This window comes from Ovis canadensis, chromosome 10 (genome assembly GCF_042477335.2).
Source record: "Ovis canadensis isolate MfBH-ARS-UI-01 breed Bighorn chromosome 10, ARS-UI_OviCan_v2, whole genome shotgun sequence".
Classification (NCBI taxonomy): Eukaryota; Metazoa; Chordata; class Mammalia; order Artiodactyla; family Bovidae; genus Ovis; species Ovis canadensis.
This window is the reverse complement of record NC_091254.1, coordinates 66,605,524-66,626,935: the sequence shown is the minus strand read 5'-3', so window position 1 is coordinate 66,626,935 and position 21,412 is coordinate 66,605,524. Positions and strand designations below refer to the sequence as shown.

The following is a 21,412-nucleotide window of genomic DNA, read 5'->3' as shown; positions in this document are numbered from 1 at the left end:
GACGACCGGTGTGTTTACGGCGCCACAGTTCCAGTGTTTCAAGCGGCTAGTTTTCGGAGGAGAGGGGTGGCCCAGGCACTCCCACTCCCCGGGTTGGGGGAACTGGAAAGTTTACATGCTTCTTCCACCGTCCCCGGGTGTAGTTAGGAGCGGAGAAGGAGCACCGGACTGCCCCTCCAAAGAAAGCTCCTCTTCCCCAGGGGCCGGGCCCAGGACCTTCCACTTTGGAGGAGAAATAAAGTTGGGCGGGAGCGGGAAGGCGTTAGAGTGCGGGGCGACGGGGCGGTAGGGAAGTCGGGGCCCCCAGGCTGCGCGCGAGCCGGGGTGGAGCCAGCCGCCGGCCGCGGCGTCAGCGTTTAAGATGCAAATCGATTCCCCGCTCCACCACCCCCTCCCGCCCGGGGAGCGAGGCTCCGCCGCTCCGCAGCCGCCCCCGCCTCCTGCGCGCCGCGGCGCCCGGGCGGGCTGCTCTACTTAAGCGGCGCGCCGGCTTCCACCCGGCACTCCCCTGGAGCGCGCGGGCGAGGCGGGCGGAGCGCAGCGGGGCTCGCGGGGGCGCACAGCTGCGCGCTCGCACCGTGCGCTCGGCTCCGCGCGGCTCTCGGCGGCGGCCGGGGCGCAGGGCTGAGTGAGCGTCCGAGAAAGGCGGCGGCGGCGGCCCCGGCCACCTCTTGGCCATGGCTCTGGCCGACAGCACTCGTGGATTACCCAATGGGGGTGGCGGCGGCGGCAGCGGCTCCTCGTCGTCCTCGGCGGAGCCGCCACTCTTCCCCGACATCGTGGAGCTGAATGTGGGGGGCCAGGTGTATGTGACCCGGCGCTGCACGGTCGTGTCGGTGCCCGACTCGCTGCTCTGGCGCATGTTCACGCAGCAGCAGCCGCAAGAGCTAGCCCGGGACAGCAAAGGCCGCTTCTTTCTGGACCGAGACGGCTTCCTCTTCCGCTACATCTTGGATTACCTGCGGGACTTGCAGCTCGTGCTGCCCGACTACTTCCCCGAGCGCAGCCGGCTGCAGCGCGAGGCCGAGTACTTCGAACTGCCCGAGCTCGTGCGCCGCCTCGGGGCGCCCCAGCAGCCCGGCCCCGGGCCGCCGCCGCCGCACTCGCGGCGCGGGGTGCAGAAGGAGGGCTCGCTGGGTGACGATCTGCTGCCGCTCGGCTCCGCAGAGCCGGAGCAGCAGGAGGGCGCCTCGGCTGGGGCGCCCTCGCCCACGCTGGAGCTTGCTAGCCGCAGCCCGTCCGGGGGCGCGGCGGGCCCGCTGCTTACGCCGTCGCAGTCGTTGGACGGCAGCCGGCGCTCGGGCTACATCACCATCGGCTACCGCGGCTCCTACACGATCGGGCGGGACGCGCAGGCAGACGCCAAGTTCCGGCGAGTGGCGCGCATCACCGTGTGTGGCAAGACGTCGCTGGCCAAGGAGGTGTTCGGGGACACCCTGAACGAGAGCCGGGACCCCGACCGGCCCCCGGAGCGCTACACCTCGCGCTATTACCTCAAATTCAACTTCCTGGAGCAGGCCTTCGACAAGCTGTCCGAGTCGGGCTTCCACATGGTGGCGTGCAGTTCCACGGGCACCTGCGCCTTCGCCGGTAGCACCGACCAGAGCGAGGACAAGATCTGGACTAGCTACACCGAGTACGTCTTCTGCAGGGAGTGAGCTCCCCGCTCCCCCTGGCGACTCCAGCGCGCCCTTCCCTCCTTTCCTTTTTGCCCTGGAGGGGACTCTAGATTTCCCCTCCGACCCACCGCGTTCTCGCGTTTCCCCGTTCCCCACCCTCCCGTAGACCCACTGCCCCCTCACTTTACAGGCTGCAGCTTCAGATCCTCTCGGCTTCTTCGTCTTCTCCGGACCCCACTGAAAGAGAGAGCCCAGACGTACCCCTCCACCCCATGTTTCCTCTGCCCCCGGCCCCAAACCGACCCTCCCCCCGAATTGTCCTTCAGTCTGGATCTAGTCGGGGGGTGGGGCAGTGTGGCTACAAAGCCACCGAGTAGTCGGGAATTGTTCCGACCCTGATTGGACCTTGTCCACTTGTATAGAAGATTCCTTGAAATCTTCTCAAAGCCCTGATGACTCACTCGCGGTTTAAGAGACTTGGTAGCACTCTGGGAATAGTTTAGTTTCGAAAGGTCATTCATTACGCAGTCTTTTGACCTTCTTTAAAGGTAGAGTTTTAGAAGGCTAAACGGAGGACTCCGGAGCCGAGCCGGAATGAGTTCAGTGCGGAGGCAGTTCAGTGACTGACTACACGTGAAGAAAGTTCTGAACGGTTACAGGTAGGAGAAGAATCTCGCGCTGGCTCTACGGAGGAGCCTCTGCTTTCCGTGCCGAGTTAAAGATCTTCGCCTGTGGCTTAAACTTGCAGGAAGTTCCCCTCCTGCCTGAGGAGGCACCCTTTCAACTGGGCTCAGCGCCCGAAGCCTTTGGTTTTCGACGGCTTGACATGGCAGCCTTTATTGGCAAGAAGGGGAAAGAGCATGACAGCCCAGGTCACCAAGGACTGCTGTGACTGTGGACGGAGCTGGGTGGTAACGCACGTCGTGGGTGTTAGGAAAGCCCGTTTTCTTGCAGTGAATGGCAGTAGTACCTTAGCTCTTAAGACTTAGGGGGTAGGGTGGGGAGGGAGGAAGAAGAAGGGTAAGAGGGGTGGGAAAGGGGTGGGGAGCAGATACACTCATTTATTGTTGACAGTTGGAAGTTTGTACCATCCGTCTGAGTATATGCGCATTAACAAAATAGCAGGCAAGAAACAAGCTGAGCGTTTTGTAAAGATCAATCACAGATCTCCTCTTACCTGGCAGTTGATTGAACTAACTGTTTTGAGTCCTAAACTTAGAAGTTGCTGATACTTTTGTAACCTAACCAAAGAGTTACCCAGTAGGGTTTTAGTTTTTGAACTTTTATTTTCTTGTTGATTAAAATCTATTACCTTGAGCAAAATATGTTTGAGTTACTTAGATTTAGTTTTCTTATTAAAAAATCCTTATTTTCTCCAAGCCCAGCCAATGTTGACTTCTGGGCAAACCTGAAAATGCCCTTTTGATGCAGGTGGTTTGAAGTGAAGGTGAGTCTTTCCAAATGACAGCTGCAGAGAAGCAGAAATGCTGAGGGCTGCCATCTGTAGATAACTGGAAAGTGGGAACATTTTTAAATGAAGGCAAATAAGTACTTCAGAGTGAGCTGAGCAATAAAATGGTGTCCCAGGTAAATGCAGCTGAAGCAGAAGGAGACCTGGTTGCCTTATACCTTTACTTTACCATGGAATAAATCCCCACTGTATATCCTATCTACACTGTAAGTGAAGGGAAATGAATCCTTATCTTTCATGCTGTGAGGCTCCTTTGGATATTCTGTGATTAAGGAAAAGCCTTTCCTTTTTCATTTGTTTCAGCATCATTCTCTGAAGTATGTTTTTAAAAGATTTTGTAAGAGTCTTTTCAGTGTTGAAATTAGTGCTATTTTTTTCTTCTTTTTAAAAATGAATCTTGTACTGTATCTTCCTGTATGTCCATAACAGATGTTAAGAATTGAAATAGTTTTATTCTTAGCCTCATGTGATCCAATCTGTATATACCATATATAAACATTTTACATGAATCATTTAGTTTTTTAATTCATTTACTAAATGCTATAAACTTTCCTGTATTTACCCTAGTAACTTGCATCAGATGGTGTATATACTAAAGCAACATGCTTTGATGAGTTTCTTATATCCTTGTCTATGAGGAAACTGGGCTAGGAAAAAAATGCAAAATTATGAAGCTGAATTTGCTCCATTCGCTTGGCTATTAGTTGTATTCTAATATGTTGATTAACTATCTTTGTAAACCAAGGTACCTGTATTTTAATCCACTAATTCTTTTCTTTTTTTATTGAGGGAAAGAAGGACTTGAGGTCTTTCACTGGAGGTTCAGTTTTAGAAAAGTAAAGTTAGCTTTATATACAAAGACGGTAATTTTAAAGGAAGCAGAAACAAATTCAGGAAGTCATATTTGCTGGTGTTGAGCATGTTCTCAGACTAGGTAACGCATTAGAACATACCCCTGTTTCAAACCTGAAATGATTTAGGAATGTCACCCGCTGGCCAAAAGTGAGTATCACAGAGATTTGTGTACCCCATGTGGTCTTCGGTATTGTGCAACACAAAGCACATAATTGAGAACATCTTGGGGACAGATCAAAGCCACTGACATATGGCAAGACTCCGAGCTTCTCATTTTCCTTGTTAAATCTGCTCAACTCCAGGAGTCATGGGAAACTGCTCGAGTTTTGTCTCTGCCACTCAAGTCTAAAAAATTTTATCTTGTAAAACTTTGAGTTGACTGTTCCTCTACTTGGCAAAATGTTACTCCTTCCAGACATACCTGGTGGCCTGCAGGTCTCCCCTCCTTTCATTAGCTAAAAAACTGGGAATTGAACCGTTAGAGACAGTAAACTGACCTCTTTTCGTGTGATGACTGTCCTCTCTAAAGTTGGAAGTTGATACATGAAAAATTCTATCTTCAACCCAAAGTAAAGGCTGGGTAGGAAACTCATGTTTCCTTTGGGTGGACCCTGTAACTGAGGTAAGATGACTTGGCCTCTGCCCTCTTGGGTCCCTTATTCACCATGTGCTTCATGGAAGGAATCTTAGTAGCCTACATCACGGGCTGGAGTGTTGATTGTCATCTGTAGGTTGGATGAGATTTTGAGGGTACATGTGAGTAAGCCCTCCAAAGACATTCAGGAACTTGGAAGAGTGTCATGAATTTATTCAGAAATTATGACTGCATTCATCTGACTCAGTGCAGTGTGTATTTACATATGTAATGGCTCAACTACCATTTTGTCCATAAATACTACTGAGATTTTAATAACAAATTTAACTTTTTGAAAAAGAATAGTAGACATTGGTGGTTAGAAAAACAGGTACCATGTCCAATGCTTTTGCACCAAGAGTTTGACAAATTGTCTGTTTTTTAATACATGTAGAATTATGATCCATGCTCATTTTAGTGTTTCAGATTATGTGTTTTGGAAAATACTCCTTGAATGTGTGAAACTTAAATTTTTTTTCCATTTCAAGACAATTTTTATTCTTGTGTTTTATTTGGTTTTGGTGTTGATAGCAAAGTAATTTGTATTAATACTAGCCCAAATTGTCTTCTCTTTCAAACCAGATCCATATAAATATATATATAACCTGTTGCTTCTCTGGGGAAATGCATAATCTGAATTCTCAGTCAAAATGGGCAACTGGCAGTGCTCATGACACATTTCCATTTTTATTAGATTTTTCCTTGTAATGTTACTACATTAAAGCCATGTAAGTTGAAGCTTTGATAATTTTTTACTTTTCAAATTATGGTAAATTCTAATCTAATACTAAAAAACAAACAAACAAACAAACCAGTTTTGTACTCCACATGAAAAATGCTAAATGATAGTGCAGGTATTTAGAAAAGTATTGACTGGGGTTGAATTCCCTAAGAATTTCTTTTATAGTATAAATCGTAAGTGCTTTACTCAGTTAACTTAAAATTTTTATTGTAAACTGAATGTTTTTATTCTAAATCTACCAGAGTAAATTCTTTGGATTTTTTTTCTGTTTTTCCTTATTATAACTCATTTAAAAACTGAATTAGTTTTCTTAGATGACCTAAATCTCTCTCTTGAGAAATAAAATATACTTGTTTCCAGTGGCTATCGTACCTAAAATAAGACTTCCTAAAGCCAGAAACATGCTATGTTGAAGTTAACTTTTCCTCGTCACAATTTTGGACAATAAACATCTAAAAGGATTAATGTTTGAAGATTAATATTCTCTACTGGGACCCTTGAAACTTCGATGGAAGAAATTCAACCAGAATATTTATATTACAGTATAATCTTGTGTGGTAGGAAGCTGAACTAGTTGATCAAGAATTCTTGTCACCTTAGACATTTTGTGATTTTTTTCCCCCAAGTTTTTTAAAAAAAACTTAAACGTGTTTTGAGGTATGTGGACATAATTGTAATGTAAACTATTATACAACTGTCTTTGTGACTTCATAGGCAGGTGAATTTTGCTATTACTATTGAATACAAATGACAGTTCATTTATGATCACTCAAACAGCATTTGTGACATTTGATGACAAAAATATCCATTATGGATGTTAATTTTGAAGTTATAAATTATGTGTTATTTAAGTTTTTCTGGGCATCTGAAAAACTCTTATCTGGGAGACGATGTAAGATTCCCACAGAGTTACCTGGGATTATGAAATTGTTGAACATGTTATATGCTCAGTGATATGGATCACTGAGCCATTTCCTCAGTGATTGAAGGAGAAAGGGGGAAAAAAATCATCATACAATTAACAGACTTTCTAACAAAACAGAAAGCCAAGGGAAAAAACAATCCTTCTATATTTTAAAAACTGACGAAGTTCTTTTCAGACACGCCCAAACTTAAAGTGAGGATTTCTTCAACCATCTAAATGCTCTAGAAATTTTGGTTCTCTCTGTTCACAACCAGTTGTATAACAGAAATACTCGATACTGTTTTCCTCCCTGTGTGTGAAGTAATGAATCATTGATTATGTGACTTGTTATGTATTCTATTAAACACTAAAGAATAAAACATCCATTCCTTTAATTATTCCTCTTGGCTCCAAGATATGGACTGGCTCAAGTACACTGGTTTAATTTCATTTAAGGGGCACTCTGAGTCACTTCAGTCATGTCTGACTCTTTGCAACCCTATGGACTGCAGCCTGCCAAGCTCCTCTGTCCATGCGATTCTTCAGGCAAGAATACTGGTTAGTTCCTGTTAGTGGTTCATCCGTGGCCTACTCTTTGTGACCCCATGAACTGTAGCCAGGCTGTTGTGTCCATGAAATTCTCCAGGCAAGAATATTGGAGTGGGTTGCGATTTCCTGCTCCAGGGAATCTTCCCGACCCAGGGATCAAACCTCCGTCTCTCACACTGCAAGCAGATGCTTTACCATCTGAGCCATCAGGGAAGCCCCAGGAATACTGGAGTTGGTTGCTATCCCCTCCTCCAGGGAATCTTTCTGACCCAGGGATTGAACCTGAGTCCCTTGCGTCTCCTATATTGCAAGAGGATTCTTTACCTCCGAGTCACCAGGGAAGCCCCTTAAATACTGGTAATGCTTCCTAAATTATTGTGAGGTTAATACCATTAGAAGGGCTCCTCCTCGGAAATTAGCCAGCTGGGCCAGGAGAGAATGGGCCTTTTCCCCAGAGTTTTTTGTCAAGAACCCCTGTTGTCGAGGTGGTTTGGTCCTCAGTGTGGAGGTAAAGCCCTTCACAAACATTTTCTTTGACCACAGTCTCAGCAACACATGTGAATTATTTTGAACAGAGGATGGGGTTATAGATAGAGATGATCTCTTAAAGTTTACAAGGAAAGGAAATAGATGCTGTGAGATAGGCCTTAATTAAAAGTATAATGCATGAAGATAAAAATCTAAAAAATGTGAGAAGAGGCTGTGCATTAAAAAAAAAATATTATTTGCTGTTCTTAGTCAGTCAGTTGTGTCTGACTCTATATGACCCCCATGGACTGTAGCCTGCCAGACGTCTCTGTCCATGGGGATTCTCCAGGCAAGAACACTAGAGTGGGTTGCCATGCCCTCCCTCTAGGGGATCTTCCCAACCCAGGGATCGAACCCAGGTCTTCCTCATTGCAGGTGGATTCTTTACCGTCTGAGCCACCCAGGAAGCCCATTTATTTTATTATCTTAGTATAATTGCTTTACAATGTTGTATGAGTTTCTGTTGTACAGCAGAGTGAATCATCTGTATGTACAGATATATCTGCATTTTGGATATAGGGGCTCTTTCTCGAATCATCCATGGTCATTGATGTCCCACTCTTCTTGATTGAAAACACAGTGCCTCCCGAGTTGAGAAACCAGAGACGTTGGAGCTGGCCACACCAGCCCTGGGTTGCTGGGCTGTGACACAGGAAGCTGTGCGTTGGGCGGGGTAGCAAGGCCGGCTTTGGCCTTCCTCTTTGCTTTGGCCTGTACTTCCTCTAGACAGCTTTTGTTTTAGTTTCCGAAAAATGTAGGGTGAAAAATTTAAGCAGTATAAGAGTGTGTATCATAGAAAGTAGATGTCTACCCTTCAGTAACCCCTAGTTTTTTCCAGGGGTGAAAGTGAAAGTGAAGTCGTTCAGTTGTGTCTGAGTCTTTGTGACCCCATGGGCTATAGCCTACCACGCTCCTCCATCCAAGGGATTTTCCAGGCAAGAGTACTGAAGTGGGTTGCCATTTCCTTCCCAGGGGTAATCATTGGTAATCATCTTTATAGAAATATTCCATAAATTGAATGAATGAATTAATATAGGAATGAATGAATACATAAATAATTCCTCTCTCTTTTTTTTGTGTTCAGTAGGGTTTATATCCATTCCTTGCCTTGCTTTCTTCTTTTAACCACTGACCCTGGAGCTCTTGCAATGCATGCTTGTACATGGAGCAGTGATTTACCTCATCTTATTTGATGGCTTCATAATATTCTGAGTGATATGCCATTGCTGAGATGTGCTGTCATTTATTTTACCAGTCTTTTTTTGATGGGCATTTAATTTTTTTTTTCTGCTTCAAAAAGTGCTCTGTTGAATATCTTTTTACATATATACAAATATATCTGAGTCTTTTTTGTATGAAGTGATGCCAAGAGAGAAAGCACCTGGAGATGCTTTCTTCTTCTTTAAGTGCTGTGGAAATAATAGGATTCATTGGAAACTCTAAAGGGAATGAGGATGGTGGTAGGGTGACATAACTATAGAGTCATTAGATAACAGTGTGAAGTTTTATGTACCTTTCACACTGAGGACAAGCCCCCCTTGCAAGAAAAAAAAAAGAAACCAAAAACCCAACCCCCCCACACACACCTATTTTTTTTTCAATTCATGAAAGTCCTCCTCCCTCAATTTTTATTCTATTTTTTTTTCATTAATTATGGCTGATGCTTGTTTTTAAGAATATAGAAAGTTAGAGGAACTATAATGTTTCCCATACTTCTTAATGAGGCACCTCTTGGGGGAGTTGGAAAAGGATGGGAAACTATAAAATAAATATGGGGCACCTTCCTGGAATATTAGTTGGACTAATTGAAGTGTGGATATATGAATTAGGGAATTAAGTAATTTACCTGGTAACTGATTTACAAAGACTGATTCCATTTTATGGAAAGAATGGTAAATTTACGTGAATTTATTTATTTATTTATTTTAATTTTAATTTTTACTTTATTTTACTTTACAATTCTGTATTGGTTTTGCCATACATTGACGTGACTCCACCACGGGTGTACATGAGTTCCCAAACATGAACCCCCCTCCCACCTATTTACGTGAATTTAAAAAACAAATTCCTAAACTTTGAAGATACCCTGAAGTTGTAGAATTCCAGGGAGGAGTTCACCTTCTTTTGTCGCTGAGAACTTGGTGATGGTGGTGGTGGTGATGGGGTTGAGAACTGTTGGTATCTGCTGGGCTAGTGTTTTGATGGCTAGGTTAGGGAAGATATTAGTCTCTCAAACTCTTTGCTCTGCTCACAAAGTAAGTTTCAAGGCCAGTGCTGTTCTGAGGCCAAAAAGCACCTCCCCTCCCACTTACAGGTAGAGTGCTCTCTGCTGCTGCTGCTGCTAAGTCACTTCAGTCGTATCCGACTCTGTGCGACCCCATAAACGGCAGCCCACCAGGCTCCGCCATCCCTGGGATTCTCCAGGCAAGAGCACTGGAGCGGGTTGCCATTTCCTTCTCCAATGCATGAATGTGAAAAGTGAAAGTGAAGTCGCTCAGTCTGGGGCTAAGTAAAAACAAGGCAGGGAGGGTTACTTTTGGTCATTAACTCTAAACTTGGCTTCTGCAAGATTTCTCTATGGGGAGTCATTCACTAGTCATTCATTCATTCATGCAAAATCTCTTGAGTACCTGTTGTATGCTCGGTTGTGCCTGTCTCAAGAGACACACGAGTAAGTGCTGAGCATTAGTAAGGGAGCTGTTGAATGATGACAACATAACTTGGAAGTGCAGTGCTGGGACAGCCTGAGTAATTACAGGAGTGAGAAAGGGGGATATCTAACTCTGTAGGCTTGCTAGAGGAGGAGATGCCAGAACTGAGGTTTCAAGGTAAAGAAGAAATGGAGGTGCCTTCTAAGCACAGGCCGACTTAATGAGGAAAGACCCAGGGATAGTAAGAACCATAAACTCATGGGAAAAAGCCAACCCCCTCCAATCGCACAACCCAAAACACCAAACCAAACCAAAACAAAAAAGTCAACCAATCAACCAAATGAAAAAACAGCTGGAGGGGCAATGTTTGTGGTCTTGTTTAGTCACTAAGTCGTGTCCAACTCTTTTGTGACCCTGTGGACTGTAGCTGGCCAGTCCATGGGATTTTCCAGGCAAGAATACAGGAGTGGATTGCCATTTCCTTCTCCAGGGGGTCTTCCTGACCCAGGGATCGGTCCCATGTCTCCTGCATCAGCAAGTAGATTCCTTACCACTGAACCACCTGGGAAGCCCATGAGAGCCTCATATTTGATATTGAAAGATTTGAACATTATCGTTCTTAGGGATGAAGAATTTTAAGTAAAATGTGAAATAATCAAAGGGTTGCATTGGAGAAGGGAAAGGCTACCTACTCCAATATTCTGGCCTGGAGAATTCCAGGAGAGTCACAGGCAGAGCACATGAGTCTGCCTATGGGGTAAGGTTTTGTTCACCTTTCTTCTCCCTTCAAACATTTCAGGTCATGCAACTTAAAAAAATTTTTATTTTTAGTTGGAGGATAACTGCTTTACAGTATTGTGTTGGCTTCTGCCATGCAATGTGAATCAGCCATAAGTATACATATATCCCTTCCCTCTTGAACTTCCTCTCCACCCCTATGCCTTCCTCCCCTCAAGCTTGTCACAGAATGCTGTGTTGAGCTCCCATTATCTATTATTTTACATATGGTAATGTATATATTTCAGTGCTACTGTCTCAGTTCCTCCCACCATCTCCTGCCCCCTGCTGCCCCCTGCTATGTCCATAAGTCTGTTCTCTATGTCTGAGTCTTTGCTCCTGCCCTGCAGATAGGTTCATCAGTACCATTTTTCTAAATTCCATCAGTTCAGTTCAGTCGCTCAGTCATGTGCGACTCTTTGTGACCCCATGAATTGCAGTACGCCAGGCCTCCCTGTCCATCACCAACTCCCAGAGTTTACCCAAACTCATGTCCATTGAGTCAGTGATGCCATTCAACCATCTCATCCTCTGTTGTCCCCTTCTCCTCCCGCCTTCAATCTTTCCCAGCATCAGGGTCTTTTCAAATGTGTCAGCGCTTCTCATCAGGTGGCCAAAGTGGGTTAATATATGATACTTGTTTTTCTCTTTCTGACTTACTTCGCTCTGTGTAACAGGCTCTATATCTACCCCAGTTCAACTGACTCAAATGTGCTTCTTTTTATGGCTGAGTAATATTCCATTATATATACGTACCACAGCTTCTTTATCTAGGTCATGCAATTTTACATGAGATTTGTTTGCAATAATAATGGGAACAGTGTGGTTTTTCTTTTGAATTTATTTTTAATTGGAGTATAATTTCTTTATAATATTGTGCTTGTTTTTGTCATGCAACAACACAAATCAGCCCTAAGTATACACATGTCCCCTCCCTTTTGAAGCTTCTTCCCACCCTGCAACCCCATCCCACCCCTCTAGGTTGTCACAGGTTGAGCTCCCCGTGCTATGTGGCAACTTCCCATTGGCTATCTGTTTTACCTATGGTAATGTATATATTTCAGTGTTACTCTCTGAATGTGTCTATCCTCTCCTTTCCCTGCTGTGGGAACACTGTGTTTGAATGAGGAACTCTTCTGTTAGTCCCTAGATCTCATCCTCAAGAGATGTATTAGGAAGTCTTGAGAGAAACCTAATGAATTATTTATTTAGTAGGTAGTTTATCGAGTACCTACCTGCATTAATGCATCAAGAACCCTGAAACAGCAGTTCATCCTTTCAGCTTTCAACAATCATTCACTGAGCCCCTCAGATATCTGAGAAACAGGCATGTCCCTTCAGGTTTGCTTTCTTTATCTTCCACAACAGTGAGCAAAACGGTGAACTGGCCAGTTAAAGAAACTTTACCTCTGGAACAACCAAAAATCACAGCGATCTTAGCCATGTTGGGCATTATACACTTGGCACTTTTGGGCTTTTATGAATAGTATCTCCTCTTGCAATGAAAAAAGTACACTGAATAGCTACTAAGAATGATACACTGTTATGTGCTGCCCTTCCCGAGTTTTTCAGAGTGGAAAAGATGAAGCCAGCAATGGCATTTTTTTTCAAAATTGGGGGCTTCTCTTTTGTTATAGTAACTGGAAAAAATTTCCCAAGTTATTTACAAATTATTCCTCGTTAATTCATTATCTTTCTCCATTACTTTCTGGGTGGGTGATAAAGAATCCAAGGTGAGATGAAGCCCTCATTTCTGTATGTTGATGAAAAGGGCAGTACAAATATTTTCTTGTTCAGCCTTTATCTTTCTTCTTTGGAAAACATTGAATGAAAGCCACAGGTTAGGGTGAGAGGAATGTGAAGGAAATGAACCCAGGAGTTTAGATTTCCTGGCGACTTGGGTTGTTTGCTTTTCTTTATGGTGTAGTCTTAATATTCACTCACCTTTGACATCTATTTGCCCATTTGTAGGAGGAGAAAAAGCATTTATGTCTTTAGTTTTGTTTCAGGGCTCCCTACTGCTTAGCACATAATAGATCATCAGTAGAAGTGTGTTGAATACATGAATGAGTGCTTATGTTAATTCATTCTTTTATGTATTAGGGAAAAAACGAACTAACTTAAACTTAGCTTTTACCTTTTTGGTAACACTACCAAGAATCACTTTTCCCTCTGTATACCTATGTATATAGTTTTTGAGAAATTTGTAATTGTAGTTTTCACAAATAAATACATAAAAATGACTATCCTCTTTGACTTGAAAGTCGCAGGAATTATGATGAGACCTAAACTGATTTGGTTATTTTTTTCTGAATAGTTGTTAGGTGGTGGCTGTTCCAAAGCCCCAAATACTTGACAATATTTCTATTTTATGATGGAAGTTAAGTTCACTGACAGCTATATTATAGGCTTTCCTCTGGGGCTGTTATTTGTTACAGAGTTTTGAAAATCTTAACTGGAAAGTTTCAAGAGGTGCCTCTTAAGAGTTGTAGGAAAGAAATTTTACTTCCTTGACATGCTAGAGTGTACTGTTTCAAATATTCAGCTGGTGAGAGTTGTGAGTTTTTAAAATGACAGCTTTAAGGACTTTTAAAAAATGAATGACCTGTACAATGATGTGCTGACCTTACAATAGCAGATATGTTTTTTTTTCTCCTTCAGCTCAGAACCACGTGTATTCAAATGTATAAATTCTCCCCCTCAGTTTATGTTAGAAACACAGCTGTAAGGTCTATGTTTTATCCAGGGATCTGGGAGGCTTTCTTTTAAAATGTGAGCAAGAAATAGCAACAGTGCTATGGGCTGAATGTTTATGTCCTCCCAAAATTCATATGCTGGAATCCTAATTCCCACTGTGATGGAGTTTGAGGGTGGGGACTTTGGGAGGTGATTAGGTCATGAGGGTGGAACCCCGATGCATAGAGTTAGTGTCCTTATAGAAGAGACCCCAGAGAGACCCCTCATTTCTCCCACCATGTAAAGTCAATGAGAAGATGTGTGTCTATGAACCAGAAAGCAGTCCTTCATCAGACACCAAATCTGCCAGTTCCTCCATCTTGGATGTCCCAGCCTCCAAAACTGTGAGAAGGAAATGTTTGCTGCTTCAGCTAGGGGTCTATGGTATTTTTGTTATAGCAGGCCAAACCAAAACTTCATTATATTGTTGTTATATTTCTCCCCTATAATGTACAATCTTCTCCCAGCGTCTTAAGAGAATTCTCAAAACAGCTTCATGCTATTATCATCATTTAATTTAATTCTAGTGCAATTTGAGGATAAGTGAGGAAAATCACTGCTTTTACCTTAATTTCTGGATCTAACAGGAGAAAAGAGCCTTTGGGGCTTGTTCATGTTAAGTTCCCCTAGGCTGTTGACAGGGAGATGGAAGAAAGTCAGGATGAGTCAGGCATTGAGTAGTGGGAATGTATGAAGCACGATTAGGAAAAGGCAAGAATTCTCCTTTTGTATAAGAAAGTTGAATTAATAAACCTATATAAATGCTGTCCTTGAAAACAATTATTTTGGTAGACTTTACATTAATTTCAGTAAGAACTATAGGAAATTAATTTAAAATGATGTTTAGCAGATTATTAGTAGGCAGAGGAGAGGCAGTATCTAGTAAAAGCTGTTGTCATTGGAGAAGGCTGTAAGGTGAGTGTAGAGAAAAAGAAAGCCAGCCAGCAGTCAGGCAAAGAAAAGGAAATTTATCAGAGGGAAATGAGATGATGACTGGCCCTTAAGGAGAACCAGTGTCCTCCTTTTATGATGGGGTCTTTCTTATACCCTTGGCAATGAAAAATTCTCTGAAGGGATGGTTAATTTTTAGCCTGTAGCTGAGTCCTGTGGTCACGTAGCCAAAAGTCTTATATCAGGTGTTCTTGTAGCCTTGAGAAGGCAGGGGCCAGTGGGAAAACAGAATGTTATTTGGCAATTTGGTCAGTCTCAAGGGTCACTGTGATTTTATTCTTTGTTTGCAAGGTCAACATAATGAGCCATTTTAACAATGAGCCCCCATGTAGGCCCTATGTAGATGAAATAGTTTTGGAATTGAATGGTGGTTATGGCTGTACAACAATGTGAACGCACGTAATGCCGCAGAATTGTCCACTTAAAAATGGTTCAGTTCAGTCAGTTCAGTTCAGTCGCTCGTGTCCGACTCTTTGCAACCCCGTGAATCGCAGCATGCCAGGCCTCCCTATTAAAATGGTAAATTTTACATTATGTATAGTTTACCATAGTAAAATAATATGGGCTTAATAAAGGTAACAAAATATAGACAATTATAAAGCAAGCAAAAGTTGTTCTTTAGCTCGACCAAAAACTTAACATTAAAATTATCTCCAATTATGATGAAGAACTATGGAAAGTCATTTCTTTGGTTGTGTTTTGCCAATAATGTTATTCTCAAACATATTAGCAATTCTTAACTTGGATGAGTTATGAGTCACACAATAAAATCAGTCTAACAACTTTTAGTAACCTTTTAATTTCTGAAAATTTGAGAATACGTGTTTGTGTCAGTATGTGCTTAAATTTGTATTATGTGAATTTTTAATTTTTTGTGCTTTACCCCTTTGCATTAGCTCAGATAATTAAGAATTGTTACTCAGAATGAATTGAAATTCCACTCAATTTGAAATTTCAAAGGGGTTTGCAAGAACACATGATTCCTTTATTTATTTATTTATTTATTTTTATTTTTATTTTTTTATTTTTTATTTTTTTTTTAATTTTAGTTTTTTTATTTTTAAAATTTTAAAATCTTTAATTCTTACATGCATTCCCAAACATGAACCCCCCTCCCACCTCCCTCCCCATAACATCTTTCTGGGTCATCCCCATGCACCAGCCCCAAGCATGCTGCATCCTGCGTCAGACATAGACTGGCGATTCAATTCACATGATAGTATACATGTTAGAATGTCATTCTCCCAAATCGTCCCACCCTCTCCCTCTCCCTCTGAGTCCAAAAGTCCGTTATACACATCTGTGTCTCTTTCCCTGTCTTGCATACAGGGTCGTCATTGCCATCTTCCTAAATTCCATATATATGTGTTAGTATACTGTATTGGTGTTTTTCTTTCTGGCTTACTTCACTCTGTATAATCGGCTCCAGTTTCATCCATCTCATCAGAACTGATTCAAATGAATTCTTTTTAACGGCTGAGTAATACTCCATTGTGTATATGTACCACAGCTGTCTTATCCATTCATCTGCTGATGGACATCTAGGTTGTTTCCATGTCCTGGCTATTATAAACAGTGCTGCGATGAACATTGGGGTACATGTGTCTCTTTCAATTCTGGTTTCCTCGGTGTGTATGCCCAGAAGTGGGATTGCTGGGTCATAAGGTAGTTCTATTTGCAATTTTTTAAGGAATCTCCACACTGTTCTCCATAGTGGCTGTACTAGTTTGCATTCCCACCAACAGTGTAGGAGGGTTCCCTTTTCTCCACACCCTCTCCAGCATTTATTGCTTGCAGATTTTTGGATCGCAGCCATTCTGACTGGTGTGAAGTGGTACCTCATTGTGGTTTTGATTTGCATTTCTCTAATCATGAGTGATGTTGAGCATCTTTTCATGTGTTTGTTAGCCATCCGTATGTCTTCTTTGGAGAAATGTCTATTTAGTTCTTTGGCCCATTTTTTGATTGGGTCGTTTATTTTTCTGGAATTGAGCTGCATAAGTTGCTTGTATATTTTTGAGATTAGTTGTTTGTTATTTGTATGGAAATACAAAAAACCTCGAATAGCCAAAGCAATCTTGAGAAAGAAGAATGGAACTGGAGGAATCAACTTGCCTGACTTCAGGCTCTACTACAAAGCCACAGTCATCAAGACAGTATGGTACTGGCACAAAGACAGACATATAGATCAATGGAACAAAATAGAAAGCCCAGAGATAAATCCACACACATATGGACACCTTATCTTTGACAAAGGAGGCAAGAATATACAATGGAGTAAAGACAATCTCTTTAACAAGTGGTGCTGGGAAAACTGGTCAACCACTTGTAAAAGAATGAAACTAGATCACTTTCTAACACTGCACACAAAAATAAACTCAAAATGGATTAAAGATCTAAATGTAAGAACATATGATTCCTATTTAAAGGGAGAAATGAATAATTGTTCAGGAAGGTACGTGAGTTTAGAGTCAGGAACCAGCTTAGCATCTGTAATTTTAAGAGAGGGTCTGATCTATGTTCTGTCTATTAATACTCCCACTGTTATATAAATTAATTTGGTGTTCACAGGGCTTATAGCATAGGGCCAGTCTTTGTGGAACAAAGGTATGTAATGGAGAAATTACTGTTGCTCCTCTGCAACGGGAGGGTTAAGGATGACTAACAGATGTGAGGATCTGTCTTAGCTGCTTTGGAGTTGGCATCATTTGTGAAGTTGAATCAAAGCTGAAGGCTGCCAACTCAGGAGGAAGTAGATGCTTCAGAGTAATGGATTGTAAACTTGGGTGAAATTGAAACTGGGAAGGAAATATACACCAGATGGCAGAGGAACGAACTGAACTGAAGTAGTTTTAGACATACAGAGCAGTGGTTTTCAATGGGGTGTCAGGATGGAGGGGCAGTTCTTCCCTCTCCCTAGGGATCATTTGGTAATGTCTGGAGACATTTTTATTTTACAAGTTGGAGGAAGACTGTTCCTGACATCTACTAAGCAGGGACCAGAGATGCTGCTAAACATTCTATTAATATACAGGACAGCCTCCCACAACAAAGAATGATCTAACCTTACATGTGATAGTTTTGAAGTTGAGAAGTCCTGTGATGAAAAGAGAATGAATAGATGGACAAAGAAATGGCTAGGGTAAGGTGTTTGGTCCAAATGCAAAGCAAGAGCAAGGCATTGAATGTTGCTGAGTTCCAAGAGCAAAAGATTATGTGGGCTGTCAGATTTGACATGGGCTTAAATGAAGGAGGAAAATGGTGTGTGGGTAGTTGGTCTCTTGCCAAGGTACTTTTGTAACCTTGGTGGATGTTCTATTGGGAATAGCCAGGAGAAGACAGGACATGAAAAAAGATTGATCAGAAGGTCTTGCCAGGTTTGTATCAAGCCTGGAGAAGAGCCAGAGAGTACCATAGCAAGAGGCAGCAAAATGAAGGTCAAGAGGTCCTAGAATGATGAAAAGAAGTGGGTAAATATGGTGGTCTAGGTAGCTAAGTGTGGAAGAAAGTCTGGGAAGAAGTGAAAGGTAAAAAGGAGCAGAAGCTAGCAAGGTAGAACAATGGTTCTCAAACCTGTGTACATTAGAATCACTTAGGGAATTAAGAAAAATACTGGTCCCTGGGCCCGACCTCAAACTGTTACTCCAAGTTCAGTCATGCCAATAAATCAGAGATGAAGTATTGAGGCAAGGAATACAATTTTATTTGGAAAGCTGGCAGACCAAGAAGATGGCAGATTAATGTCTCAAAATAACCATCTTGTGGGGTCTGGACACCAGGTTCTTTTATAAAACAGAGAGGTGGTGAGGTGAGGAAGTAAAGTAAAAAGGCCATTTATCTTGCAAATATCTTCTGGAATGGCCAGCCTTGGGGATCAGTTCAGTTTAGTTGCTCAGTCGTGTCTGACTCTTTGTGACCCCATGGACTGCAGCACGCCAGGCCTCCTTGTCCATCACCAACTCCCGGAGCTTACTCAAACTCATGTCCATGGCATCAGTGATGCCATCCAACCATCTCATCCTCTGTCCTCCCCTTCTCCTCCCACCCTCAATCTTTCCCAGCATCAGGGTCTTTTCCAATGAGTCAATTCTTCATATCAGGTGGCCAAAGTATTGGAGTTCCAGCTTCAACATCAGTCCTTCTGATGAACACCCAGGACTGATCTCCTTTAGGATGGACTGGTTGGATCTCCTTGCAGTCCAAGGGACTCTCAAGAGTCTTCTCCAACACCACAGTTCAAAGCATCTATTCTTCAGCACTCAACCTTCTTTATAGTCCAGCTCTCACATCCATGCATGACTACTGGAAAAACCATAGCTTTGGCTAGATGGACCTTTGTTGACAAAGTAATGTCTCTGCTTTTTAATATGCTGTCTAGGTTGGTCATAGCTTTTCTTCCAAGGAGCAAGTGTCTTTTAATTTCATGGCTATAGTCACCATCTGCAGTGATTTTGGAGCCCCCCAAAATAAAGTCTCTCACTCGGGGATGGGATAAGTTAATTTCTTCTTTGTTGTAGCTATTCACAGTTGGACAGGGTCAGGATGTCTTCCTGAATAAAGGCATTTTGGTTTAACATTCAGTCAGGGGGTAGGGTTCCCTGAGGAAGTCCATTATAAATGGGCAGTATTCTATTAGTGAACAAAAACAATGGGAAACAAAGGTTAAAGTAAAACAAACAGATTCCACATGGGGTCAGATTTTGTTTTTCCCTGTAACAAGAATGGGTTCTGGACTTCAGGTCTGGTTATCGACATCTCCTAGGTATTTCTTATGAGCTACTAGTACTGAGAACTGCTGTCCTAACAGGTCAGTAAAGTTAAGGATGAACAAATAGGGCAACTAGAACAATACTCTGAAATAAGCTGCCATCCAAGATTAGAGGCTGCTTGCCCTGTGTTGCAGTGTTTTGCTACCTGTCCTTTGCAGAGAGGTGTGTAGGCTGCATCTGAGATGACAGGAGCTTCAGGCTGGGTTTTGCTTACAATTTGATGATAAGGAGTGAGCAGGCAGCAGGCGCTCACTTCTTTCTGGTGACCAATGACACAGCTTAGGGTTTAAACTGGTAGAGAGTAGCCAAATTACCCTGTGATGAAGAAATATCACTTAGAGTAAAAATAATAATAATGTAAGTTACATGGACAATTAAAAATTACTTCATATTCTACAGATAAGAATGGCATTACAAGAGACAAAATGAAAAGCCATCAAACTGTGGCTATCTTGGCAAAAGTGCATCATTTTCTCTACCAGTAAAGGTGGTAAAGGTAGCCTGTTTTCTTACCTTGTTGCCCAAGGAAGGCTAATGAACTGGTCAGAGGGTACATCTAAGAGCTTCCTTTTCAGAAGGTCATCCTTCATCTGTCTTTTCCAGGTCAGAGAAGATGTTCCTTTCTAGTAGAAAGGGAATATGAGTGAACGCGTTCTCTGTCTGCAGATTCCAGAGATGTTTTCAAAGGGGTTGTGTAAGTGACTGGTGGTAAGAAATCTGTTCCGTTTTCATTTGTCTCTAGCAGGGGCCTGGTGGCAATTTAATATTCTTTATTATTATTTTACATGTAACTTCCTTCCTAGCTTATGATTCCTGTCAGGACTGAGTGTTATTACCCATTAGTCATTTTTCTTGGGTTGGCCTATGATGCTGCAAAGGAGGGCTGGTGTATTTCAGTCATTTTGCTTACAGTTTGATTTGTGTTCTCTAGAATCCCAATTTAGTTTCATCAGCACATTTCAACATACAACAGCTGGGTCCCTGGATGAAGTTATTTACATACATTAGCAGCTGAAAGCTAAGCACCATGACCCAGAAGCTGGCCTGATATTTTCCCAGAGCCTCACCTGACATTTTTAAAAGTAAACTCTGCCTTCTTATTTGTAACTGTTGGTGTCAGTGACAATATCCTGTGAACGTTAAAAAACAAAACCAAAAACTGTTGGCCTCTAGATAATTTTTAAACTAAAATACTTTGATCAAAACCTCAAATCCTTATTAGAGAACAAGTTTGGTCCTAGTTTAGTATCAGGTAAGAATATTGCCTGCCTCCATTACAATTATGTTTTATTATTAGCCTAAAGGCAGAGAATCCACTGATCCACAGACATCATTATGACTAAGACCCTGAACATGACTCCAAACACCTGACATCATATAGTCATGACATGAGAAGGACATGGATGGTGTGAGGCTTATGGATAATGCAGGTTGCCCGCCTCCAACCATTTTCCTTTTCTATGTTTAAATTCTTGAACTATGGTCCTGAGCAGTGTGATCAGTGTGATAGGCTGAAAATACCACCACCATCCACACTCCCCCCCAAAAAGATCTCCTTCCAAATTATTGGAACCTGTAATTGTGAAAACAGTGTCTTTACAGATGTTGATAGAGTTAAGGATTTTGAGATCAGGATATTTGATTATATGTTACGTGTGTTAAGTCGCTTCAGTAGTGTCTGACTCTTTTCAACTCCAAGCCCGCCAGGCTTCTCTGTCCATGGGATTCCCCAGGCACGAATCCTAGAGTGGGTTGCATACCCTCCTCCAAGGCATCTTCCTGATGCAGGGATCGAACCCGTGTCTCTTACATCTCCTGCATTGGCAGATAGGTTCTTTACCACTAGCGATATGGTGGTTCTTAAATGCCAACACAAGTGTTCTTATTAGAGAGGCAGAGAGAGATTGGAACACAGAGAGAAGAGGATGAGCTCATGAGACCATGGAGGCTGAAGCTGGAGTGACGGGACCACAAACCAAGGAGTACACCAAGTCCCCTACATAGGAACACGTTCCGTCTGGGAATGTAAGTCCAACGAAATTAGCCCAGGTACACAGCTAACACAATCAGCTATATAGTACTGTACTGTAATAGGTTTATCTACTTTTCACACAAATAATACATAAAAAACAAGCCCCCCAAATAGAGAAAACATTTTTAATCTTACTGTAAAGTACCTTGGAAAGTAGAGTAGTACAGTCCGACAGCTGGCATACAGATGCTGGC

General features: G+C 42.5%; 1 protein-coding gene across 1 annotated transcript; it reads left to right on the top strand.

The window, feature by feature from the left end:
* The first annotated feature begins 440 nt into the window (after window positions 1-440).
* KCTD12 (potassium channel tetramerization domain containing 12) lies at window positions 441-6,605 on the top strand. The gene has a single exon (XM_069601833.1). It carries the CDS (start codon window positions 678-680, stop codon window positions 1,656-1,658), a length of 981 nt encoding a protein of 326 aa, XP_069457934.1. The 5' UTR covers window positions 441-677; the 3' UTR covers window positions 1,659-6,605.
* Window positions 6,606-21,412: the final 14,807 nt, after the last annotated feature.

Excerpts from the sequence above, each read along its gene's own strand:
- KCTD12 (XM_069601833.1), top strand. The coding sequence starts at position 678 with ATGGCTCTGGCCGACAGCACTCGTGGATTACCCAATGGGGGTGGCGGC.